Source organism: Doryrhamphus excisus, linkage group LG2 (genome assembly GCF_037039965.1).
Source record: "Doryrhamphus excisus strain RoL-2023G ecotype Guam linkage group LG2, RoL_Dexc_Guam_v1.1, whole genome shotgun sequence".
Lineage (NCBI taxonomy): Eukaryota > Metazoa > Chordata > Actinopteri > Syngnathiformes > Syngnathidae > Doryrhamphus > Doryrhamphus excisus.
In genome coordinates this window covers 28,061,124-28,087,568 of record NC_136358.1, presented here as the reverse complement: position 1 = coordinate 28,087,568, position 26,445 = coordinate 28,061,124, and the positions used below count along the sequence as shown (strand labels likewise).

The window sequence follows — 26,445 nt, the reverse complement described above, 5'->3', positions numbered from 1 at the left end:
CCCTTGAACGCACCATCTACTGTTCTACTGTTGTTGCATGACTGTGATGGCGTCTGCCATCTTCTATGGTGTGTTATGCTGGGGGAGCAGCATCACAGCAGCAGACGGGAAGAGGCTGGAAACGCTGATTAAGAATGCCAACTCTGTCCTGGAATGTCCTCTGGAATGTCCTCTGGAATGTCCTCTGGAACAGGTGGAGGAGGTGGACAAGAGTAGGATGCTAGCCAAGCCGTCCTCCATGATGAACAAAGACTCTGAGAGATGTTGCAGGTATTTCCTTCCTGCTGCTGTCAGACTCCATAATATAAAGTGCTTAAAAATGCTGTATAATAACTGCAATAACCCATGGCTTGATCAGCATTTATTATATTATTATATAACGCCTTTTCAAAATTAACCTTTAGCTTTAATAGTTGAAGTATATGCTTTTATAATGGCATTTTCTTTCTCATAATATTACAAAAATCTGGTAAAATGATGTTATTCTTGTAAAATTAAAACTTCTTATTAGATTGCAACTTTTTTTTCTGTTAATATATTTTTTTTCTTTCTTAAAATAGATTTTTCAAACATGCCGGGGGCCAATACGGCCATGTTAAATCTCAGTGTGAGGGCGATAACGCCACATTTAACACACCTGCTCTCCATTCACACATGAGACTTTGTAACGCTAATGAGTCACATGACGCCGGGGAGAAAACATGGCTAATTGGAGCCATTTTCTACACTTTAACATAAGGGTGTAGTCACTTGTGTTGGCGGTGGTTGGACGCTAATGTCTGTGTTTGAGTTATTTTGAGGAGATGTAGCACATTGTCAACAACCCCAATAAGGATGAGAAGAAAAGGAGGTGTCCCTGTTTGGGCTTGTTTCTTTGGAATGTATTGAAGGAGGTGTTGAAACATGTTGGTGGTTCCATGTTCCACAAGAACACACGCAATCACTTTTATTTCCCAGTTGCTTTGCCCGTAATATTTCACAGATGTGCACATGTCAATATAAAATATGGCATTGAAGCTTATGAATGTGTCCTATATGTTACTATGGGAGATACACAATATTGGAAAATATGGTTGCTTTTGAGGTGGTTTTACAACAAAATGGGCTTGTTAATGTGGAGGAGGAGGAGGTGGAGGAGGAGGTGGTGGTGGCACAATGTTGGAGGCACCAGGAGGAGGAGGAAGATGGTCAGCTCCTGCTCCAGGAGGAGGAGGTGGGGGAGGAGGAAGATGGCCAGCTCCAGCTACAGGAGGCGGAGGTGGGGGAGGAGGAAGATGGTCAGCTCCTGCCCCAGGAGGAGGAGGTGGGGGAGGAGGAAGATGGCCAGCTCCGGCTACAGGAGGAGGGGGCGGTGGGAGAGTAGCATCTGCTCCGAGAGGAGGTGGTGGAGGCAGGCTGGTGTCCACACAGGATGTGGAAGGTGGTGGTGGAGGAGGAGGAGACATACTGGGGTCTATTGTGGCTTGAGGAGGAGGAGGAGGAGGAAGGTTATCGCTGATGTTGGAGTCAGCAGGTAGAGCGGGAACTGATGGTAGTGGTACAGCAATGCCTTGATTGGATCTGCACACAAAATATAAAGAAAGCATAGCAAATGTCAAAATGAATTTTCTACATGAAAGGGGACCTGTTATGGACTCTTATAGAGCAACTACACACAATAACCTACACAAAAAGCTTTCTAGATCTTCCAGAATCTGCTCCTATTCCAGCTGTATTTCCTTGGCTTTCCATAACAGTTTGTTTTAATTTATTCCACCCACTCTGCTCTGATGGGTCCTACTACCAAGGGCTCTCGAAGACTTACAAATTACTGCTGAACCCCACTTTGTAATTTTGGTGGTATCGGAGTTGAGAATAAATGAATTAACCCTTTGGAGAGCTACTTGAAAAGTGGTTTGGAGCTACTGGTAGCTCATTAACTACTGGTTGGAGACCCCTGATTTACCATGTATGAAAACTCTAAAGTGTGTTAGATGAATTCAAAGTAAAGTAAAAAATAGTACAAGTAAGTAAAAAAAATATAATAAATTACTATTAGGGCTGCAACGATTATTCGGATAGTTCGGATACCTCAATTACAAAAAGTAATGGAGATTTTTTTTCACGTTTCAAATAAACGCTTACGTCACCAACGTGCTGACGTCACCAACACAAGACGAAGAAGGAGGCGGGTGTCCGAAGACGCGGGAAGATTGAAGCGGCCAGACAACGAAAGACAAGGAAAAGTAAATGTAAAAAAAAACAGAGAAAATGTGGCTAAACAGCAACTGGAACAGCGTTTAAACGCCGCAGACGCTGACGTTGTGCGCCAACATTTGAATCCCATCGTTTGCTGGTGTGGCTGATGGATGAATCGAAGAACTCTGCGGTAAGATGCACACACCTTTCACAATTGCGTATTTGAAGCCGCCATATTGAATGGAAAAGTTACTTGTTTGGTCGCCGTTTGTGCCACGAAATCCATGTATTTTTCTCATTTACTTGTTTGTTCATTATGTTATGTTATGTTTTTTTTATTGTCTGTTTATTGCGTCTTTAATGGCAGCTGGTCCCTGAACTGAACTGAGGAATTGTATTTTACCAATGCGAATTAGCTTTACTACCTGTTTAATTGTTATATTTTCATCCACATACAGCCTTTCAAAAAAGAAATATCACAATATACCATTTTATTGTAACTTCATCTTTGTTTGCCTGCTTCATTCACATCAGTTAGACTCCCTCAACTCTTTCTTCAGTGTGCAGGCAGATTGCATATTATCTATATATATATATATATATATATATATATATATATATATATATATATATAGCCCTAAAAATAACCACCACTTGTGTCCATTTAAGAAATAAAACGCTATTATCTAACAATAGCCCAAATTTAATCATGCCATAAAGTCACGGTTATGTCATGATTTTACTTGAATACATGACAGGTCATGTGGGAAATGTTGGTAATCTTTACAATTATGACTTTTGTTCTTGAAAAATGTTGACATCTCTTGTAAAAATGTACTTTTTTCTTTTCAGTGTTACCCTAACACAACAATAACAACTTCTATATCTTTGATGCAGTTTGTGCATTAAAGATGCTTAACCAATCCAGAAGCAATTTTATTGTTACAATATGCCAAAGGCCAATAAAAAAAACTAGGTGCGGTCCCTGGGCCGCACTTTGGACACCCTTGCAGTATGGTAAGTCCTTGGTGAAGCAGTTGAATGGCCGTTCAAATGGGAATTTCACCTTTTTTGTCTGAATGGCGCGGCCCAATGTATTACGCTACTACTACAACGACTACCGACATGTCTATCTCTAGTATCTACAAGCTTTGTGGCATACGTGGGTGCATCTGCAATGCTCTGTGTGCTGTCCGTGGTGGTCCCTGGCTCTCTCTTTGGGGGCTCCCTCGTGATCTGTGTGAGGTGGGGTGGACAAAGAATGACATCATCAGCCTCCACAAGGATGGTAGACTGCAAAGCTTGGTGTCAGATTCACCTGGAAACAGTGTCCAGTCAAGTCCAAGGTGGAGTAAGATATGGGTACTCTGGAGTAGCTTCTCTCTGGCTCCCTGCCTGATGGAGGTGGCGTCACCAGTTTGGAGCGAGTCTTGTTTTTGGAAGTGGTGAAAATGCTGATCTCTCTTCTGGCCACCTTCTCGTAGTGGATGGCTGCAGCCTGCGTCACATCCCAGTGTGGACATTCTAAATGAAGGTGCTGTGTGACTGGGTTGTTTCAAGGTGAGTTCAAGGTGTTACTGACCAGTGACATCAGGTTGACTGAGGACTCCATGTGGCCGAGACGCATGGACTGAGAGTCCAGCAGTCTGAGCAGTAAAGTGGCCACACTGTTGATTTGGTAGGTCACACTGGCCAATGCCTGAGTGGCCAAACCCTTGGCCTCCTCCACAGCCTTGCTTGGGTCATCTGCCTGTAAAAATGTTTATTTCTGGCTTTTTAGAGAAATCAAATATTTATTTAACTTTTTAGTACATACTAATTTATTTTACTTTTTAAATGTTAATTTTTTTAGTATATAAACATGTATTTAAAATATATTTTTAAGAAACTAAACTATACGGATTTAAGAAAATAACAGGAAATATTTGATCTATTTATTGATTTTTGAAAAACTATTATTTACATTGTGTGTATTTATACATATTTATTTTTATGTTAAAGTGTAGACATACTTCTCCCGAACAATAAAATATCATGCTACTTACAGAATGAAGCCCACAATAACACAATTCAAATATATCCTTTATAATTTATCTTCATTTTTTAATAAATAAAAAATATAGTACAAATAAAAACAATAAAATATAGGCATATCAAAGAATAAACCGCAATTGCCTCGTAAAAAATGTATAATACTGAAATGATGTGTGTGTGAGTATAATATATATTTTGTTCAATTCTTTTACATTTATATTTTACAAGTGAATATTTTTACATTAAATGATTAAATGTGTAGAATAAATTGAAAATTTGAATACAAGAATATAAACAGTGATATTAAAAAAGTAACAATCAACAATAATATTCTGGTTTATTTTATAATAAATGTAAATTATAGAACAAATAAATTGAATTCGTGAAAATAAAATAAAACAGACCACGATTTGCAAAATCATTAATTTCAATATTTAAAATGTTTTCCCATTTTTCAGTGCAGCAGTGCAGGTGTACCTAATGAAGTGTCCATCATAGCAAAAGAAGATGTCTCACCTGCAGGTAGTTGTTTTCGCAGTAATCTGCAACATTCAGCAGGTTGCTTTGGTTGTCACCAAGATTCTTCCAGGCAGTCGGCGCCTCTTGTAATATCTGAGAAATAACCTCTGAAAAGTTCTTAGACTCCGTCATTATTTGTGGCTTAAATCGTTACGTATAGACTGTAGCATGTCTCTACTTGAAGGAGGAATGGACTTCTTCTGCTTGTTGGGCGTGTTGCTCCATGCTGAGGAGGGGGGCGGGAGTAGTCAAAGTAAGCACAGCACACTACGGTCGGAATGGAAGAAATGAAATAATATTCAGAGAAAAGACAAGGGAAAAGCAAAAAATTCATGTTTTATCAGCAATGCATGTGCACCACAGATGCGTAAAATGTGGTCTGAACTGACCTATTGGCCCCTTCTGTGACACTGACAATGTATCTCCACAAGAGGGCAGTATAGTCATTGTTATTGCTTTCGCCGTTCACACATGTAGTCGGCCATTTTCATCTTTTATCCCTCCTATTCTGCCCCATGAACGTTTCCTATGACTGAATCACTTTGTGGCTTCGACAGAGATGGCATGCCTTGGTTGATAAAGTATGTGCTTGTCAACCCAAAGTAACTGCTTCAATTCTTTAATTCAATTCCTCTCATCACCACATGTCAACTAATTAGGGACAAGCAAATGCTGACTTATTGATGACATATATCTGTATTTGTAACCATTGAAATGACTATTCTAAATATTTCCACACTTAGTTCAACATTAAAATCACTCGGGGCAAGTGTGCAGGCAATTCAGACATTTAAAAAAATATTTCAACATTTAGTGTAATTTCATAATTTTGGCGAAAGCATGGGCAGTTTAAATGGCGCCCTCTGCCGGTGAAAACGTCACTTTTCTCATCCGGCCAGACCCAAAGAAGGCAAAAAAAAAAATCCCACTTCCGACGGGTCAATTTTCACCTGTTTTTCGGGTCCGCGGCTGACCTTTTTCAAGGTGTTTAAACAATACTTTTCTTGTCCGGGAGGTGGTAAAACCCACCACACGCTTTTTTTTAACGCTTTTCTTTTTTGCAAATTGTCGTTTTTTGAGCTGCCGAAATGACACTTTTCTGGTCCGTGAGGTGGACAAAAGCGACCACGCATTCATCAGGGTTCCTGGCAGGACCTAAAGAAGGTTGCTTTTTGACTGTTTTTTTGTTGCAAATTCTTTTTTTGGCCAAAGTAAAGCCTTTCCCTATTGGGTACCTTTATAAGTGGATCACTGTTGCATAATAACAGTCAAAATACATTATGCTTTCCAGGAAATCCTGTCTAAAGAGTGGGAATTCCTCACCATCCCTAATGACAGTTTGTATGTGTGTGTGTGTTTATATTTAAAGACATCCCAATCCCAGTGGAATGTGGGAATGATACTCCAAAGGGTGAGTTTATCAGCACAATGTTTGGCATTTTGCCTCTTATTGAGCCAAGTGACAAAGTGCATTAACATTTGTGGATAAGGACTGGTCTTTGGCTGGCTGGCTGCCAGGCAACAAAACATATGTTTAAAACTTTGAACATAGGCTTAGAAACTCAAGGAGACAACAACAATAAGACACACAACACATTTTGCAGGGTCTCATTGTGTGTCAAATGAATGACGGCCCACGACTTGGCAATCATACTGCATACAACTTTGCAATCGCTCAGTCAACAAGATCCCTGAATTTACCAACACACTCGGTGTGTACCATCAGGATTTTATCTTTATACTTTAACCAAGTGAACCCCTGCTCCTCTATCATCAACTCAGTCTAAGGTTAAAGATCAAATTCAAAATGGTTAAAAAAACTATAATTAAAGCCTCAACTCGCGATCATTTGTTCCTCTTTTGGTGCTTTTCTGCCCTAATCTTATCTTATCCTATCTGTATGTTGTCACAGATGACCTTCCACTCAAGCAGATTAGACCAAATGACTATTCAACATGTTCTTTTTAAACGCATTCTCCTCCTCTGCTTCCATGCTGATCAGATGTTTTGCTTTAAATGTCAAGTTTTTTTTTTTTTTTAATATGACCTCAGACATGACTTCATTTCTTTCAGATTCACAAATAGACAAGCAGGATTTGATAACCGCAAATTACCGCCTCCCTTGTCAGGTCACACTCACAAGCAGCTCAGCAAAATAAGGCTAAATGCTACATTTGTGGAAAGTGTTGGAAGTACAGCTTTTTGAATATCGTGATGTATTGATTAGATCTAAACATTGATTCAATGTTTAGATTTGCACCGTAATGATGAGTCAGGAGGATATGACAGTGGTAAGATAGGTTATCAATCGGCCTCTTCCCCCACTGATTAGCTGTGCAAATAGTGGGCATGCAGGACACTTGCTCTTTATCGTTAGTCCTTCCTCTCCTCTAGATAGTCGATATGAAAGATGCCAAAATAAGAGACTACAAGCAAGCAGCAGGTTTACAGGTAATAATAATAATAATTAAAAAAAAAAAACAATATAACTTCTACCACAAAAAAAAGTGTTAAAATTTCGATCTCGTCTATCGTCTTGTCTTGTCTGTCGGGTGCCTTGTGAAGTATCTCTTGACACACCCCTTCTAAAAATACTAAAAATTAAATCATCCATTAATTTTCTATGCCGCTTATCCTCACTAGGGTTACAGGGGTATGCTGGAGCCTATCCCAGCTGACTTTGGGTGAGAGGCGGGATACAGCCTGGACTGGTCAGACATACCAAAACAATGAACATAAATATGAAATTAAACAGCACCACATCCTCCGTACAACATAGTGGCCATGTTTTGCAATAACTGCAAAAATACAACATTTACATTACATCCAGGCCCAACATTTTTTCTATTAAACTAACATTTAAAAAATATATAAATAATGCTTTAAATGAATTCTAAACTACACTACATTCTATTGAGTGGTTCAAAATCAAAGTAAATAACCATAATTCCTGCCATAAAAAAACTCCATAACATGGTGAGCATTTGAAAATAGAATGAAATAACATGAAAACAATAACATTTAGTTCAATTTAAACTAGACTATTTTTCATTAATTGAGAAAATCAATCCATCCATTTCTATTTCCATTTCTTATGCTCACGAGGGTCACGGGTATGCTGGAGCCTATCCCAGCTGACTTCAGGCAAGAGACGGTGTACACCCTGGACTGGTGAGCGAACCATTCACACTCACATTCATACCTAGAGACAATTTTGAGTCGTTGTTCAACCTAACATGCATGTTTTTGGAATGTGGCAGAACATCACATCTCCACACAGAGATGGCCAAGCGGAGAATGGAACCCAGATATTCCTGGATATTCCTGCATTATACTCCACAAACTTAAGGTATGTTGACAACAGGTTACAGAAATGATATATGAAGGACACCTGATGGCATGTGACCTTACACACACACACACACACACACACATTGCACCACAGCATCCACGGCCAGTGGTGTGCAACATGCAGCTGAGATTGGCTTTTCTAGGCTATCATAGCCTCTTCACACATCACAGAATTCCATTACAAGAGAAGCCACATTCAATTATTTGGGGATTGGAAGACTGCAGGAAAATGACTTTGTCATGCAGGACACACACACACACACAGACACACACACCCAAAGCATCAGCCTTCATGTCAGCTGATAGATACAACTTTTAGTCGAGTTGTTGTTAAATTTGAGGCTAGTAGAATTATCCACATGATGTGATCTATTCACGTGCTTATCAACATAACACATATCTTTTGTTTTTTATCACAAGTCATCATAAAATTATCATGTGATGTAGAATGTTCTGTCAATAAGTTGCCAGTTGGGTTGGAACATTGAACACGTGCCTTACATTTCCAAAGCCTTCCGATAAGGCATAGCTTTCATGTACGATAACTTTAGAGACATCGAACAGGATGAAAGGGCTCCTCTTTAGGAACACCCAGTATTTACACCCAGAATGTATGCATTTTGCCTAAAACCAAAAGATGCAAAAGATACATTGGATTAATAATAAAGAGCGTAATCACACTGGGTGGGTTATCAGTTGTGTGTCTATTAAACAATAACTGGTAATTTAATCACACCAGTGTCAAGGCCAGTCAACATGAAATTTCATAAATCAACAAGGCTGTTACAAGAAGACTGAATTAGACTTAAACACATTGAGAATGAGAGCTCATTCCTAACGTGTCTTAAAGTATTATTATTATTATTATTATTATGAGTAATCCAAAAGATGTTCAAAGAACTACTAGTGGCAATGTAGTATGAACTGGTCAAGCTACACAACCTCAGAACGGTGTGAAATTCAAGGTGAGCCTCTTTCACCGTTGTGTGTGTATTTGTGTGTGTTTCAAGCTGTGTGCCCTGCCCCCCCCCCCCCCCCCCCCCATGTCTATTATCCCCCTCTTTCTCCCTCTGTGTGCTGAGAGGCAACAGAGAGCAAACTATGTCAAGTCTCTCCTCGGGTTGGTCAGAGAGGCGCTTGTGCTCGCAGATACACAACAAGTCTACAATGCTCTCCACTTTTATCTCTCTATAGTTCGTCATATCGCCAACGCTCGCTTTGGACTCTGGGTGCTGGTGCTGGCGTGCTGAAGGGTGGGGATTATGTCTAGTAACGTAAATGGGTCCAAGTGAAGGCTGCAGAGGCGTGTTGTGGGTTGGGTCACACTGGCACTTTAAAAGACACTTGCTAAGCTTTGGGAGCAGTACACCAGAAGCCGGGCTGAGAGAGGAGGTTTCAGGTCTTTCAAGTGTCATTTTTTTTCCCTTTCCCAACTTTTAAAAAATTATTTTTCCCAGTGTGGGCGGGGGGGCAGGCATGGGTAGGTTTGTGTGGTTGGTCCTGTTCCTGCTGCCAGCGCTGGAAGGCTGTGACGCTCTGCCAGAGAACTGGCTGCCAGGGGAGTATTCCAATACCACTGCTGATGCAGCCAGGTTCCTGAATGACTACAACAGCACTGCGGAGGAGGTTTTCTTCCATAGTGTCTCAGCAAGCTGGAACTACAACACCAATTTGACAGAACACAACTCCCAACTCCAGGTAGGATGACCCTTGTGTTATACTGGATGTCAATACACACACAGCATACACACAACTCTGAGTTGCAACCTTGCGTACGTTTCCATACGTCTTCCTGCCCAGTACAGCAGTTGCAAACATGCGTAGTTAAATGCAGTTGCTTTCTCGAGGCCTGACATTAACGGCCACTCGCCTGAGGTACTTTTGTGGTAAGCAAATGATGACAAAGCAAGAGAAAAAAGGCAGCAGCATGCACCAATGAAGCTGCAAAGATTCTTACTTACACTGCATGGCTCTTTTTGTATTTTGATGTCCATGCTTATACAGCTGTCACAACAGGAATGCTCTATAAAATCCTAGCTTTGGGAACAGGTGTAGATGCAAGGCCCCCCTGTCACGCAAAATACGTCAACAGGGTCACGCTGCAGAATGAGTCCTGCTCTTCTCAATGTGTTTAGCCTGGAAGGTGGAAAGGAAAGTCAAAGCCACGAAACCTCGCCTGGCAAGCACTATGTGTACCAGTAAGGACATTGGAAGTTATTTCATTTACAAACGAGCTATTCATATTTACAAGCATACAAATGCACAAAAAGATTGCTTGCATCAACAAGGAGCGTTTGGTTGCAGTGCAAATCAACTTGTATTAGGAGGAAAAACCTACAGGACAGTCCATCAGATTCATTGTTCTTTACTGTCCTACCTCAGAAGAGAACGTCATTATCCGCTTGTGTGGCTAGGTGCAGGTCAGTGGAGAATAAAAGTGATTGAGAAAAAGTTAATGCTTCATCTCCGTGTCACCAGTTTTCCCCTCCTGCTGCCTGCTGAGAAAAGCTTGAAGATAAGAAAGCTTGAAATGGAAACATGAGCCAGCTGCAATGAAGCTGTGGTACAAATCGCAAATATTTTTTCCATTTGGGACTCGGCCTGCATTTGTCACACTTGATCCAGAGCAGAAAGTATGTGGTTGCAGAAATCTTCCTGCAGCAAATACAAATGTAAATATGCGGTAACAGACTGTATGGTGACGTGTTCTCATGGGAATTTAGGAGGGATGTGAACAACAATAAGTACAATTACACAAGCTGCATGTGTAAAAGCAATCCACTGCACTGAAAATGTTGCATTGTGGTGGTCTGGAATATGGATTTACTATTTTTGAACGATGAATCGGCCACACGGTGGACAAGTGGTTAGCATGTAAGCCACACTGTCAGGAGATCGTGAATACCTGGGTTGGATTTTCTGCTCGTTTTTGATCATTTAAATTGTTTACTAAATGAACAGCACAACCAGTTTATCTAGCAACAGTTTAGCTATCTTTTATTTACTCAATTTGTTAGGAACACGCATGTTTTGTTTGCCTTTTCCAAGTAAGCACCCCCCATCTTGTTTTACAAAAATACACGACGAGGGGCCTTTCTTTCACACATAGGGAAACAACAAATGAATACAATAGAAATTTAAATAAAAAATCACACATTTTGGGTGGATAGTACCCCCTAATCCTTTGGGGGTACAATTTTTTTTTAATGCTAATTATTCTGTGCACTGTTTTTTCGCGTCTTATATAAACTAAGAAATGGTAAGAATAGTTTTGGGTGCACTATTTGTAAGAAAAAAATATATATATATATACAAAAGATTCTGTTGACTATAGCCTTTTATTGGTGAGTATATAATTTTTTCCGTCATCTTACTATTGTACACAAGGCGACACAAAGGAAATAAATCCAAAATAAGAAAAAAACACACACTTCGGATGCATTATTTGAAAAAAATATGTATGTAATAAGTAATAATATTACACACACTCATGCTTTTTACCAACTCCCTCTGTATTTATGTAGGTAAATGCATCCCTGGAAGAGCAGGCCTTCACTGAGGCCTGGGGGCTCAAGGCCAAGCAGGTGTTCACTCGGGAGCTGCTTGATTCCCTCCCTGACCCTAAAGATAAGAAACTGATGAGCAAAGTCATGGTCCTGGGAGCTGCCAACCTGCCTCCCGAAGAAAGACAAGAGGTCGGTGTCTTCTTTAGATTCTGTCTGTGCAAAAACTAAAGGAATGAGCTGTGGTTTCTGTTCTGTGTCTGCAGTATAACACCATTCTCAGCACCATGGACAGTATTTATTCCACCGCTAAGGTGAATCCACAGCCCAACATCAGCTGGAGCCTGGAACCTCGTGAGTAAAAGCAGAAAAGACGGGAGGTTTAGGCAGAAAAACATAGGAAAATGTCTTCTTGTCGGTTCATGGAAAAGTCACAGGATGGGCAAAGCACAAAGAGGAAGTATGATGGAGTGTCGAGCTAAAGGCCACAGTCATGTTATTAGCTTTTAACTTGGGTATGTGTTGTTAACAATGGCTTTATGTTTTGTCTGCAACACGAGACAATGAGCTGCTCGAAGGTGGAAAATATGACTTGTTAACAAGCTGATGGTCTTCCTCCTCCATTACAATTAGTGGTTTCAGTGGAAATAATGAAGAGGTGAACAGGGTTAGTGTAAATGTGGCACAACCCTTCACAAAAACATTGCCGTCATTATAAAAACATACGGGATGCTCTCCAAGATTCTATCCATCCTCCTTGGTCAACTTTCACCTCTTCGTTGCCTTTTCTTCCTTGCTTTGTTGTCCCAGTATTGCTTTACAGAATGTCACAGAACTAATGACTTCATGTTGGCATTTCCCTGCAAACCTCACTTGCCCATAGCTTTGTGTGTGTGTGTGTGTGTGTGTGTGGTCATCTGCAGATCTAACTGACATCATGGCTACCTCCAGGAGCTACAAGAAGCTGCTTTATGCTTGGGAGGGCTGGCACAACGAATCAGGCGTCCCCCTCAAGAAGCACTACCCCAAGTTTGTGCAGCTCAGCAACAAAGCCTCACAAGCTGATGGTAAGAAGGAGAGACACATTCACTTTAATGAAAACACATTAAAGTGCAACAATTACAGTCATTACGTTATTTCCTTTTGGCAAAGACCCCGCCACCCACTTTTGGGAGAGCTACAATGTCCTATAAAGTGCTACAATAATGTTGAGTTAACATTATTTTTAAGGGCAAATCCAGCGTTAGAAGAAAATTCATAATAAAGTGCCTTGTATTGATTGCTATTATATAGCTTCCTAGCATTTGATGTGCAGACTTGCAGCAGCAACAGCATTCATATTTCTAAGGGAACTAATTGTACTGTAAATATCTGTAATAGTACTTTACATTGTGTGCCTTTTTTGTAGGATTTAAGGACACAGGTGATGACTGGCGCTCTTGGTATGAGACAGACAACTTCCAGGACGTCATCGAGGAACTGTACAAGACAATAGAGCCGCTTTATCAGAACCTACATGCCTACGTGCGCCGCCAGCTCTACAACCAGTACGGACCCAAGTACATCAACCTTAGAGGACCAATCCCGGCGCATCTGCTCGGTATACATCAACACTTAGTTTGGAAACAATATGAGTACTACTTAGCTTATCTCGAGAGAGTGGATGGACGTGCTTTATGCAGGCATTTCCTACACAGCCTGCGAACACTGTATCCCATAACAAGAATGAATTGTTGCTTAAGTGTTTTTTCTTCCTCACCCTCAGGAAATATGTGGGCCCAGACCTGGAACAATATCTACGGTTTGATGATACCATATCCTGACAAACCCAACATAGACGTGACTGACGAAATGGTCAAACAAGTGAGAGCCGAGAAAACATATTCAGTCGTAAAAACAATAAACACTGTTACATTTCACTGTGATTACATTGTTTGTTTCCCAGCGCTACAATGCCACACACATGTTCAGAGTCGCCGAGGATTTCTTCATATCTTTGGATTTAGCTGAGATGCCTCAGGAATTCTGGGAAGAATCTATGCTGGAGAAGCCCAACGATCGGGAGGTGGTGTGTCACGCATCCGCCTGGGACTTTTACAACCGCAAAGACTTCAGGTAATCTTGACGGATAGAAGGTATAATTAGATCACTGGAAAGACTTATCAATAGATATGCATGTGTGTGTGATGTTGTAGAATAAAGCAGTGCACGACAGTGACCATGGAGCAGCTCTTCACCGTCCACCATGAGATGGGTCACGTTCAGTATTACCTCCAGTACAAGGACCAACCGGTGGGCTTCCGTCGCGGGGCCAATCCCGGATTTCATGAGGCTATCGGCGATGTCTTGTCTCTTTCTGTTTCCACACCAAAACATCTGAAGAACATTGGACTGCTGGATTCTGTGACCTCTGATACTGGTAAAGAGACAAAGTCACATAGACTGAGTGACCACATTGAGCCGTTGCCGGTAGTCAGCTAAACATTTTTGTTCCTCCAGAATCCGATATTAACTACCTGTTAAAGATGGCTCTGGAGAAGATAGCCTTCCTTCCTTTTGGCTATCTCATTGACCAGTGGCGATGGGGCGTATTCAATGGGAATACACCCCCAGACCGCTACAACTCTGAGTGGTGGTACCTCAGGTAGGCAAATTCATCATTCAGTATCATTATGAATTGAGTATTTACATATACACTATAATCCACTTATTGTTATATTGACTTGCAACAATATACCGAACATTTTGGTGGTACACTCGCTGAAGTTATTGGCATGGTGACCCTGGACCGTTGATCTCTGAGACCTTCTTTTGTGGTTGGCGTGATCAATGTTTAACTCCAAGTTATCTCGAGGGTGCAAGATCACACTTCTTCTCAACGGGTTAAGCTCACCTGTTGAGGATTTTTAAGTCAGGGTCGAGGGGACTTCACACAGCTATTAACCGTCGGTTGTGTAGATCCAGACGACGCACGATAGAGTAACATTGGTAACACAGTATACACAATACGGAACCTTCTATTTTGTAGCTGCTCCACTTGTCGTGGTTTGTTGCCCTTGGGAAGGGCCCGGGATCACAGATCACAAATCTGTTAGAAATCAGAGGGACCTGTTTACTGTTTTAGGTATAACTTTCTGGAACAAAATTGCTTACTCTTTTATATCACAAGGTGATACTGGGTGAGGGAATACAAACAGTACAAATAATACTAATATGTATATTTCAGGCTGAATATTGTTTATATTTTCGGGCATCAAAGGCTATAGAGAGTGTGTTAGTTTCATTAGCTTGGCTATTGTATGCAAACCAAAATAGCTCATTTTGCTTTAAGTCTGTGTGAGCATCAAGTGACCTGCTACTTGAACTCAAAGCACACAAACACAACTGTTATACACCGAGTAACTTTTCAAGGTCTTTTAGTTATATAAGCTGTGCAATCCATCTGTTTCTTGTTTCTTCCTCAAGGACAAAATATCAAGGCATCTGCCCGCCCACCAAGCGCACCGAGGACCACTTTGATGCTGGCGCAAAATTCCACATTCCTGGAAACACACCGTACATCAGGTAACATTGTTTAACATGCGTAAAATTCACTTTGTATTGATACGTCTTGACTAAACATGAATTGAGCTTTGTAGAACATTAAGAGTGTCTGCATGTTAACAAGGTGTTTTATGGACCAACACGCGAGGGAATAACATTGGCAAAAATGCCTGAGATGGGAATTAAAAGTGTTATTGTATACTATGATCTTAATACATTCATGTGAACAGCCGGGAGTAGGTTTTAACACAGCTTTACAATAGCAGGAAGTTAGTTGCTGCGACCTCGACTCGGGTTTGTTTAGCACAAACGAACATTACAAGCAGTAAACGGAACATTCTTTTTCCTACCTTTAGGGGACTATTGTGTATTTTGGTCATATTAGTGCACTAAAGTGCTAAGCAACTAAGACCCATTGTCACTTAACGTGTTGTCAAACTAATATCAGTTGGCATTGCCAATCTGTCTCCTGCAGGTATTTTGTCAGCTTCATCCTGCAGTTCCAGTTCCATGAAAAACTGTGTAGTGCAGCCAAACACAACGGACCCTTGCACAAATGTGATATCTACCACTCTGCAGAAGCGGGGGCGATTTTAAAGTACGTAAGTTTTAATGAGGCATTGATGTTCCATTGTTAAAAATGTTCCATCGTCCCTCAGGAAAGTTCTTCAGGCAGGTTCGTCAAAACCATGGCCTGCCGTGCTACAAGAGGCTCTAGGCACAGACAAGATGAATGCAAGCTCGCTGATGAGCTACTTTGCCCCCGTCATTGAGTGGCTGCGACAGCAAAATGTCGATGAGACCATCGGATGGCCTGACTTCAATTGGGTCCCACCCATTCCTGAGGGCTACCCAGGGGATATCGGTAAGACAAAACTAGAGCACTAGCAAATGTTGAGCCAGACATGCTGCTGTTGTTGCTACATTGTAGTTAACGTTGTTCTCGTCCACCCAGATAAGAATACAGATGAACTTGAAGCAAAGAAGCTTCTGGATGAGTACAACAGTACAGCTGAAGTGGTGTGGAATGCTTACACGGAGGCCTCGTGGGCCTACAACACTGACATCAATGAAGCCAATAAGCAGAAGATGGTGAGAACGTCAACATTAGCGCTGTCATCTACTTGTCGATTATCACTTTTAAACATAAATGAAAGCCTTCATTTTTGTTCCCCAGCTTGAGAAGAATCTGGAGATGTCATCCCACACTTTGAGGTACGGGCAGCTGGCGCGGCGGTTTGACACAGCTGACTTCCAGGATGCCTCGGTCAAGCGTATCATTAAAAAACTCAGCGACATCGAGAGGGCCGCGCTGCCATCAGCACAGCTTGAAGAGGTGAGGACATGTTTGTTAGGTCTGAAAGCTTCTGCTGCTTTCTCTGAGCATCCATCATTAAAATGTCTGTGTGTTTATATTTAGTACAACAGTCTCCTGTCCAACATGGAGACCAAATACAGTGTGGCCAAGGTCTGCAAGGACAACGGCCAATGCCTCCCACTGGATCCTGGTATGAAGTCAACATCTTAGAATATCTGTTTGTTAGTGCAGTAGTGACCATGATGTGTCGGTTTCAGACCTCCAGAAGACCATGGCAGAGTCCAGAGACTACGATGAACTGTTATTTGCCTGGAAAGGGTGGCGAGATGCAGCCGGGAAAGTACTTCGCACAGATTATAAAAGATATGTAGAACTGGCCAACCAAGCTGCCAGACTCAACGGTAGGCCGAGTAGCTTTCCGAGAGTCTCGATCAAAACTGATACACCTGTTTTATTGTTGAGTTCAGAATCCCTCGGAGAATTCACTACTATGTCCTTGTCTACAGGTCACAGCGACAATGGTGCTTACTGGCGCTCTCTGTATGAAACGCCAACATTTGAGGAAGACCTGGAGCGTCTGTGGAAGCAGCTGGAGCCGCTCTACCTGAACGTGCACGCCTATGTTCGCAGGGCTCTGTACAAAAAGTATGGTCCAAAGCGCATCAACCTGAGAGGACCCATACCCGCTCACCTGCTGGGTGAGTTAGTTCATAAAAGCAGGCTATTTGGCGCCTCAGCATGCCAGTCAGTACTTCAGTGTGGAATTCAGGGACATACCACAGCTAAAATGTTCTTTTATGTGGTAAAGTATTCCGCTAATATTGCTGCAGCTGGCTTTGAATGCCTTTGGATTGGGCAAGGATTTCATATTCTTTCCGAAGTGGCAGGCGTGAGATTGTGTGTGACATTTCCACAGTTAGGAATAAGACTCAGCCTCGCTCAACAGACACAACAAGCAGAGATGAATCCTTGTCATAAAATGGCATGCATTTCTGTCGCTTCAGGTAACATGTGGGCCCAGACGTGGTCTGGCATCATGGACCTAGTCCTGCCGTATCCAGACGCCACGCAAGTTGATGCCACGCCAGCTATGTTGGAAAATGTGAATACTTCTTAATGGCTTCTTATAGCAGCTTTGGAGAGACACATGAATAGGAAATGTTCATGCAGAATGAGGCCGTACAAAAAAATTACTACCGTATTTTCTGGACTATAAGTCGCTACGGAGTATAAGTCGCACAAGGCCAAAAATGCATAATTGGGTAGAAAAAAAACATACATAAGTCGCACTGGAGTATAAGTCGCATTTTTTGTGGGTAATTAATTTTACTACTTGACTAAAACAGACATTACGTCCTCTAGGAAGGCAAGTTCTAACAATAACAGGCTAAATAGGTGTAAGATATGCTAACACAATAGTTATTCAGCTACACAAAAAATAAACATGAACAGAAAAGGTGTCCACTATTTATGTTTATTTATGTCTATTTAACAGTTTTTTCATTTATAAGTGGCTCTGGAGTATAAGTCGCAGGAACAGCCAACCTATGAAAAAAGTGTGACTTATAGTCTGGAAAATACAGTAAATGCAAGTACTATAAATTATATATCGCTGTTAAACAATCAGCAGCATGAGAAAATCACTCTTCTAGGGATTATCATGATGCTAACGATGAAAGAAATCAATTATTTTTCATCGAGATTTGCACCAAACGCTCACGTGAAAGCAGTCTACTGTGAGCCTCCACTTGTTTCATCAAAACTAAATGTCTTTCACATATTCACATGTATTTGTTTCCTTCTATCAAGGGCTGGAACGCTAAAAGAATGTTCCAGGAATCAGACAAATTTTTCACCTCTTTGGGACTGCTGCCTATGCCAAAGGAGTTTTGGGAGAAATCCATGCTGGAGAAGCCCATCGATGGCCGCCAAGTGGTTTGCCACGCCTCTGCTTGGGATTTCTATAACCGAAAAGACTTCAGGTTAAACATGACTTTATCAATGTGTAGGGATTGTCGTTTGCAATGTGACTAACACATTGCATGTGTATAGAATCAAACAGTGCACCGTGGTGACCATGGATGACTTGATCACCGTCCACCACGAGATGGGCCACGTCCAGTACTTCCTGCAATACAAGGAGCAGCCCGTGTCGTTCCGTGAGGGAGCCAACCCCGGCTTCCACGAGGCCATCGGTGATGTGTTGGCACTCTCTGTGTCCACACCCAAACACCTGAAGAGCATCGGCCTCCTGGACAAAGTGGAGGACAACCACGGTGAGTTAACAACACCCGTCCGTACAAAATGGTGGCCTTATTACTTCTTCCTTGGGTGTTTCAGAGAGCACCATCAACTTCCTGATGAACATGGCGCTTGATAAGATTGCCTTCCTGCCCTTTGGTTACCTGATGGACCAGTGGAGATGGAAGGTATTTGATGGACGCATCCCATCGTCTGAATACAATAAAGAGTGGTGGAACCTCAGGTAACGTAGATCTTCAAGTTCATACCTTATTATTACAAGTGTTTTACAAAATGCCTCTTAAGGCTGAGTAGTGTCACCCAAATGAACCAAAAGAAGACTGCACGCGTTCCTTTGGGAATTGGAACTTTTCTGGCAGAAAAAGACCAAATTAGGAATTAATACCGTATTTTCTGGACTAGAAGTCGCTCCGGAGTTTAAGTTGTGCAAGGCCAAAAATGCATAATTAGGTAAAGAAAAACATACATAAGCCGCACTGGATTATAAATCGCATTTTTTGTGGGTAATCTATTTTCCAAACTACTTGACCAAAACAGACATTATGTCCTCTTGGAAGGCAAGTTCTAACAATAAAATGAATAGGTGTAAGATATGCTAACACAATGCTTATTCAGCTACACAAAAAATAAACATGAACAGAAAAGGTGTCCAGTGTTTATGTAACATAAAACACTCTGGAGTATAAGTCCCAGGAACAGCCAACCTATGAAAAAAAGTGTGACTTATAGCCTGCAAAATACGGTATGTGTTAAGGCGGAAATTCGCCTTATTTTGGTCCACAATTGACTTTGATACTCGACACATTGTCACTATGAAACAAGCTAAAGGATTTTCTAATTGCAGGATGAAGTACCAGGGCCTGTGTCCGCCTGTTGCCCGCACAGAGAATGACTTCGACCCGGGTGCAAAGTTCCACATCCCCGCTAGCGTTCCCTACGTGAGGTAATATTGCTATTTTTGTAGCTGGAACGCCTCATAATCCATCAGTGGCGATGGCGTGATCAGATAAACCTGGCAACATGAGCTGCGGCTGTGTTCATCATGTGTCGGTGTGACCAGCACGTTTATGCTGACATGTTTATCATCCACTCACAGGTACTTTGTCAGCTTTATTATCCAGTTTCAGTTCCACAAGGCCCTGTGTAACGCCGCCAAGCACCAGGGGCCTCTACACACGTGTGATATTTATCAGTCTCAGGAAGCTGGGAAGCTGCTGGGGTGAGTACACTTCACAAATGAATAGAACGTACGAATCCCGTGTAAATCATCACCTCCTGCCTTTGTCTGCCTTTCAGTGATGTCATGAAGTTAGGCGGCAGCAAGCCCTGGCCTGAGGCTATGCGGATGATGGCGGGCCAGCCCGATATGAGCGCCGAGCCACTTATGGAATATTTCGAACCTCTCATTAAATGGCTGGAGGTGGAGAACACTAAGAACAACGATATCCGCGGGTGGCCTGATTATGACTGGAAGCCTTCAAGTGAGTGTTGCACATTCCTGCACGCAAATAACACCATGTTAGAGTCCAACCTATTGGAAGCACATCTACAAGTTAATCTCCAAGATGGAAAAAAAAAAAGTAGAAACAGACCAAATTCCCTTTTGCGGCTCACTGAAATCATTTTCTTGCTGCTTATTCTCCTGATGAGTTCCTGCCCTAAAGGATGTGAACACATCACCATCACTAGATTGATGGGAGGGAACGAGAGAGCCAGGATGATAACAGCAGCTGTGGTTTCCACTAAACACTTGCAAAAATTGTCTTTATTCACTCCCATACACAATACCAAGCAGGGTCATTGAACACAGCACTAGACCAAACCCATGTTTTCTATTTAAAAGCCTCTATCTATTATGTGTGTTTTCAATCTTTTCTTGTTTAACAACTCATTATGGTCTATAAAATGTATTTGAATAATATGTTTTATGGTCATTAGAAATGTCATTTCATTTTAAAATAGGAGAGGCATTGAACCAAAAGAGAAAAAGAACAAACGGATACAGTAAGACATAATGCAGGAATACTAATTGCTTCAATAGATCAATACAATTGGAAAGGGGCAAAATATATCCTGTACATTTTTAGAAGCTGTCCAAAAACCTTCCAAAGGTAGAGAATTTTGGAAATATTATAATAAACCAGAAATGAACACACCTTCAATTTATTCCTGTAAATTCCCATATATTCTCATCATTAAAGCTGTTGCTTTGACAAGCATAAATCATAACCCTAATAATAATAATAATGACTAAAATGCTTGCTTATTTCCTATGCATCCTGCAGGTGCAACCAGCACTACGGACTTCCTGGGAATGGACGTGGAGAGCGCAGCCGCCATTGCAGGCCAGTGGGTCCTGCTGGTCCTGGGCCTGGTCCTGTTGGTAGCCACCATTGTCCTGGCCTACAAGTACAGGAAGTCAAAGAAGTCCGGTAGGTCATTATCCACGATAGAGCTCAAGCAAAAAGACTAAATAGCTAGCGTACTTTAGCTTTAGCACAGTAACAGCCCTAATGTGAATATTGGTGTTTTGTCAGTGTACAGTGCACACGATCACATTTGCTTTCCTTTGTCTGCCACCCTAATATGTCTTGTATATTTATTGTATACACTTGGAGCCCAAAACCTTTTTTTTTGTTGGCCTGGCAAAATCACATTGCACCATTTTGTAATTTATTTGTAATATGTTCATACTTAGGGAGCAAATATTTGTAAAGTTATTGTTTGTGTAAACTTATTTGATTTTGTTCTTATTTCTACAATAAAAAAAAATAGTACAAAAGTACTATGACGTTTCAATTGGAACTCATTGCAGGAACAATTTAATTACATTACAGAAAAAAAACTGCATTCGTTTGAGTCCTCAAAGGGGCCAGTGTAAGGCCCACAAAAAAATACCTGGCAGCTCTCAGGTAACATGAACAACAAATAGTCCCACCAGAGACGACCAAATCAATGTCCTCTTAGTCCACTCTGGTTTTCAGTGCTCAAAGGTACAGAAACGACTGGGATGTCATCCAAAAGTTTGCCTCCTGTTTCGTACAAACACTCACAGCAAACGGCGTACACCCACTGGCCACAACATTAGGTACAAGTGCACATCATGTCATGTAATAGCTACATGAGTGGCTCTTGGTATGATGCAGCCCACTTTTGATAACCACAACAATAAACATAAACTGCTAAATTGTGCCAGTGTACCTAATGAGGTAGCCATATGTACATCACGTATTACACAACTACATAAATGCCGCCTCTAGTTGATTACGATATTTACAAAGCGTTATTAAATCCAGTGTTATGACTCCCTGTTATGAGATCATTCGAAAAAGATCCCCTGCCATGTTTACACAAGACTGTACAATAAATAGTCATCAATACAGGGGCAAAAGAATCAAGTAGTACTCAGTTAGTACCGACCGTAGTCCCTGAAAACATGGAATAAATCGAACATATGTTCTGCACACAAGATGGGAATTGTAGCGTGAAAGAGTGATGCAGATGCAAAAACATTTACAATCGGAAATAAAATTCACGGTTGATTGGGAAGACGACATGAGGACAAAAAAAGAAAGGCACTAAATTAAGAACATCAAAGTCCTGAATTCAATGAACATCACTATTATATTCTCTGAAAACAACAAAGTCCAGTATATTGCACTGAGAAGTCTAGAAAAAGTCAATGCATTTAATCCACAGGGGGGTCCAGACTGGGTTCTTTCTGGTGTTCTTAGTTTGGCCAGTGTGCAGTCGGGGTTCTAAGCAGAGGCCTCAGTAGTAGAAATGCTGCGTCTCTGTCCAGTTGGTGATCCAATGCTTTCTATGCAGCTCCTCAGGCTCAAATCCTTCATTGGACTGATAGCGATCAGCCATGCGAATTTTCACCCCCCGGTGCTTCGGCATTATCCGGTAGTAGAGGGATCGCTTGAAGAATCCGAGCTGGGAAGAAAAGAAGTGACATTAGAGACTAAAGGAGAGCTACGATTTAATGGCGGCTCCAGAACAACATTTAGGAGATTTAGATTCTGCATAGAAGTAGAGAGTTGGGAAAGAGAAAGAGAGGGGGGGGGCACAGTATCCAACTGAAGAAAGACAAGCTACAAGTATCTCACAAAAGCGAGTACACACCTCGTATTTCAGAAACTATTTCATTACATCCTCTAAGGAGACAATACTACAGAAATGAAGCGGGAATATAATATTTAGAATGTGGTCTAGTTTCCCTAGGGAGGGGTCATGCTGCGCTATTGAGGGTCACAGTGCAAGCTGGGATTCATGTTTCCTTTCATGAACCGCAGCTCCATAGTGTTGACAGCACTCATGGCGCCCTGGACTTAGACACAACTATCTTGGTATTCATTAGTGTTGGCAGCTATTTAGACAATAATTACCATGTGTTGTAGCTAGCACATTATACTACAAATACAGTACAGCTGTACAATGATTATTCTAAAGTATAAGTTTCATTTCTATAGTATTGTCCCTTAAGATACGCTGTATTAAAATGTCACCTGAAATGTAAGTGGTGTACGCGCTTTGATGATACGTACATAAACAACCAGAAACTACAGTTCCATCACAAGATACATGTAATGTAAATGCTGAGAGGTTATTTTTTTAATATAAAAATGAATTGGGGACTGATTGGTTCATACAACACAGCATCAATCTGTGCTACCTTGCCAATATGGGCTGTCATTGTGTCATTTTTGATGTAGTCTCTCAGCATTCACACAATGGGACAGACAGCTTAAAACCAGCCTAAAAAGAAGGCAAGATGTTAGACATAAAAGTGGAAGCCAGAAAGATGCAAGAAGTTGAATCACACCCTACATCGTCATTAGTACTGATGAGTTATTTGAAGGGCTGTTTTTTTTTTTGTTTTTTGTTTTACCCAAAAGCCCCTCTGGTGTGTGCGGTCGGCGGACCCATAGTGGGTCTCAGTAGTCCTCAGTGAGCCTTTCTGTCTCAGAGGGCTGGATCTTCATCTCAGCCTTCTGGGCTTTGGCCTCATACATCTCCCTCCTGCTGGCCCTCTGGAAGAAGCCGCACTGGAGGCGGAGGATGTCAAAGGTTAAACTCCATACCGTACAGGAGCGTATATCCACTGAGGATGGTTTTGGTAAACAAAACTGGAAGCTTTTTCAGCATCTTTTTTTTTAAGTCATTGTGTGCACAAATGAAGCAGTTGAATGAATGGCTGATGCCTCACCTTCCAAAGTATAATAATGATGATTCCGAGAAGTACAATTCCCGCTACCACAGCAGATATGATGATCCATAGTGGAAGTTCATAAGGTGTCTCCACCCCTGCCACCGGCTCTATGTCCACTGTAAACTACATAAATGACATCATAAGTAACATCATGTGCATAAAGCAATTATTGACAAATAATGACTAGGGCTGGCAGTACACACTAGGCACATAGTATCAGCATTTGGGAACAAATATGGGTGAAAGAAAATGGTAAAACTACAATATAATAGTCTATCTGTGCAGCGTGGGAGAATGTTAGAAGGTGCATTCAAGGACCGTCAAACTTTCAATCTTAGTGCAGACCTGCCAGCATGTATAAATATGCATTTGGACACTTAAATGCTTTACTGTTGTCCATCTTGTAGAATTTGCTGATATCACTTAAAAAATTTGAATCGAAAATATGATATTAAATTGCCAAGCCTAATAATGACTAATAAGTCCTTGATGGAGCGTTACCGTGGTGGTCTGGCTGTCCATCTTAATGGTTGGTTTGTCGGTAATGAGTTTCAGCGTTGCTTCCCCTCGGACTTTGATCCACAAAGCATTGGGATAGTCCTGTAAAAGACAACGGAAACACGCCATAAAATTGGTGTTTGTGAGTGACAGGAAGAAAAGCTCTGACTCATTTGGGGAGACATTGTTTGGCGCAAACTACTAGGCAGCCATTATGTATTGTGTTCATGGAGGTAGAATTTTTGACAATAATGTAATGTTATACTACATGTTATACTAACTAACTAAATGTTATACTAACTAACTAAATGTTATACTACATGTTATACTAACTAACTAAATGTTATACTAACTAACTAAATGTTATACTATATGTTATACTAACTAACTAAATGTTATACTAACTAACTAAATGTTATACTACATGTTATACTAACTAACTAAATGTTATACTAACTAACTAAATGTTATACTACATGTTATACTAACTAACTAAATGTTATACTAACTAACCAAATGTTATACTATGTTATACTAACTAACTAAATGTTATACTACATGTTATACTAACTAAATGTTATACTAACTAACTAAATGTTATACTAAGTGTTATACTAACTAACTAAATGTTATACTAACTAACTAAATGTTATACTAACATATAGTATAACATTTAGTTAGTTAGTATAACATTAGTTAGTTAGTATAACATTAGTTAGTTAGTATAACTAACTAAATGTTATACTAAATGTTGTACTATAACATTAGTATAACATTAGTTAGTGTTAGTATAACATTAGTTAGTTAGTATAACTAACTAAATGTAATACTAAATGTTATACTAACTAACCAAATGTTATACTATGTTATACTAACTAACTAAATCTTATACTAACTACCTAAATTTTATACTATATGTTATACTAACTAACTAAATGTTATACATGTTATACTAACTAACTAAATGTTATACTACATGTTAGTATAACATGTAGTATCACATTTAGTTAGTATAACTAACTAAATGTAATACTAAATGTTATACTAACTAACCAAATGTTATACTAACTAACTAAATCTTATACTAACTACCTAAATTTTATACTATATGTTATACTAACTAACTAAATGTTATACTACATGTTATACTAACTAACTAAATGTTATACTACATGTTAGTATAACATGTAGTATCACATTTAGTTAGTATAACTAACTAAATGTTATACTACATGTTATACTAACTAACTAAATGTTATACTACATGTTATACTAACTAACTAAATGTTATACTAACTAACTAAATGTTATACTATATGTTATACTAACTAACTAAATGTTATACTATATGTTATACTAACTAACTAAATGTTATACTACATGTTATACTAACTAACTAAATGTTATACTACATGTTATACTAACTAACTAAATGTTATACTACATGTTATACTAACTAACTAAATGTTATACTACATGTTATACTAACTAACTAATTGTTATACTACATGTTATACTAACTAACTAATTGTTATACTACATGTTATACTAACTAACTAATTGTTATACTACATGTTATACTAACTAACTAAATGTTATACTACATGTTATACTAACTAACTAAATGTTATACTACATGTTATACTAACTAACTAAATGTTATACTACATGTTATACTAACTAACTAAATGTTATACTAACTAACTAAATGTTATACTATATGTTATACTAACTAACTATATGTTATACTAACTAACTAAATGTTATACTATATGTTATACTAACTAACTATATGTTATACTAACTAACTAAATGTTATACTACATGTTATACTAACTAACTAAATGTTATACTACATGTTATACTAACTAACTAAATGTTATACTATATGTTATACTAACTAACTATATGTTATACTAACTAACTAAATGTTATACTAACTAACTAAATGTTATACTACATGTTATACTAACTAACTAAATGTTATACTACATGTTATACTAACTAACTAAATGTTATACTAA

General features: G+C 40.0%; 3 protein-coding genes across 4 annotated transcripts in view; 1 reads left to right on the top strand and 2 right to left on the bottom strand.

Moving 5' to 3' along the window:
• Window positions 1–767: 767 nt before the first annotated feature.
• Window positions 768–4,999, bottom strand: abi3b (ABI family, member 3b). The gene is made up of 5 exons (XM_058061250.2): window positions 4,729–4,999; window positions 3,761–3,928; window positions 3,497–3,676; window positions 3,341–3,414; window positions 768–1,560 (listed from the first exon to the last, which is right to left on the bottom strand). Exons 1-5 carry the CDS (start codon window positions 4,861–4,863, stop codon window positions 1,110–1,112), a joined length of 1,008 nt encoding a protein of 335 aa, XP_057917233.2. The 5' UTR covers window positions 4,864–4,999; the 3' UTR covers window positions 768–1,109.
• Window positions 5,000–9,322: 4,323 nt separating this feature from the next.
• On the top strand, window positions 9,323–21,733 carry ace (angiotensin I converting enzyme (peptidyl-dipeptidase A) 1). Its single transcript, XM_078789049.1, has 25 exons — window positions 9,323–9,780; window positions 11,607–11,777; window positions 11,852–11,939; window positions 12,509–12,652; window positions 12,994–13,185; window positions 13,351–13,448; window positions 13,531–13,700; window positions 13,781–14,004; window positions 14,085–14,229; window positions 15,051–15,149; window positions 15,604–15,726; window positions 15,788–15,993; window positions 16,084–16,220; window positions 16,306–16,464; window positions 16,549–16,636; window positions 16,704–16,847; window positions 16,953–17,144; window positions 17,451–17,548; window positions 18,256–18,428; window positions 18,499–18,722; window positions 18,787–18,931; window positions 19,553–19,651; window positions 19,805–19,927; window positions 20,005–20,189; window positions 20,994–21,733. Exons 1-25 carry the CDS (start codon window positions 9,559–9,561, stop codon window positions 21,179–21,181), a joined length of 3,837 nt encoding a protein of 1,278 aa, XP_078645175.1. The 5' UTR covers window positions 9,323–9,558; the 3' UTR covers window positions 21,182–21,733.
• Window positions 21,250–26,445, bottom strand: part of itga3b (integrin, alpha 3b) — a 32,390-nt gene continuing 27,194 nt past the window's right edge. Inside the window, exons 23-26 of one of the 2 annotated variants that reach the window (XM_058061228.2) lie at window positions 24,425–24,523; window positions 23,921–24,046; window positions 23,603–23,759; window positions 22,499–22,647 (exon numbers count right to left, since the gene is read on the bottom strand). In XM_058061228.2, coding sequence (XP_057917211.2) covers window positions 23,649–23,759; window positions 23,921–24,046; window positions 24,425–24,523 — 336 coding nt within the window. In that variant the 3' untranslated portion in view covers window positions 22,499–22,647; window positions 23,603–23,648. Of the gene's footprint in view, window positions 22,648–23,602; window positions 23,760–23,920; window positions 24,047–24,424; window positions 24,524–26,445 lie in introns of both variants that reach the window. The other variant, XM_078789050.1, reaches the window with a different exon arrangement.

Coding starts and splice junctions, on each gene's coding strand:
- ace (XM_078789049.1), top strand. CDS start 9,559: ATGGGTAGGTTTGTGTGGTTGGTCCTGTTCCTGCTGCCAGCGCTGGAA. Junction 14,005..14,084: donor TTCTGTGACCTCTGATACTG/GTAAAGAGACAA, acceptor TTGTTCCTCCAG/AATCCGATATTAACTACCTG. Junction 16,465..16,548: donor CATCAGCACAGCTTGAAGAG/GTGAGGACATGT, acceptor GTTTATATTTAG/TACAACAGTCTCCTGTCCAA.
- abi3b (XM_058061250.2), bottom strand. CDS start 4,863: ATGACGGAGTCTAAGAACTTTTCAGAGGTTATTTCTCAGATATTACAA. Junction 3,415..3,496: donor TGACTGGACACTGTTTCCAG/GTGAATCTGACA, acceptor CACCTCACACAG/ATCACGAGGGAGCCCCCAAA. Junction 1,561..3,340: donor AGCATTGCAGATGCACCCAC/GTATGCCACAAA, acceptor TTTTGTGTGCAG/ATCCAATCAAGGCATTGCTG.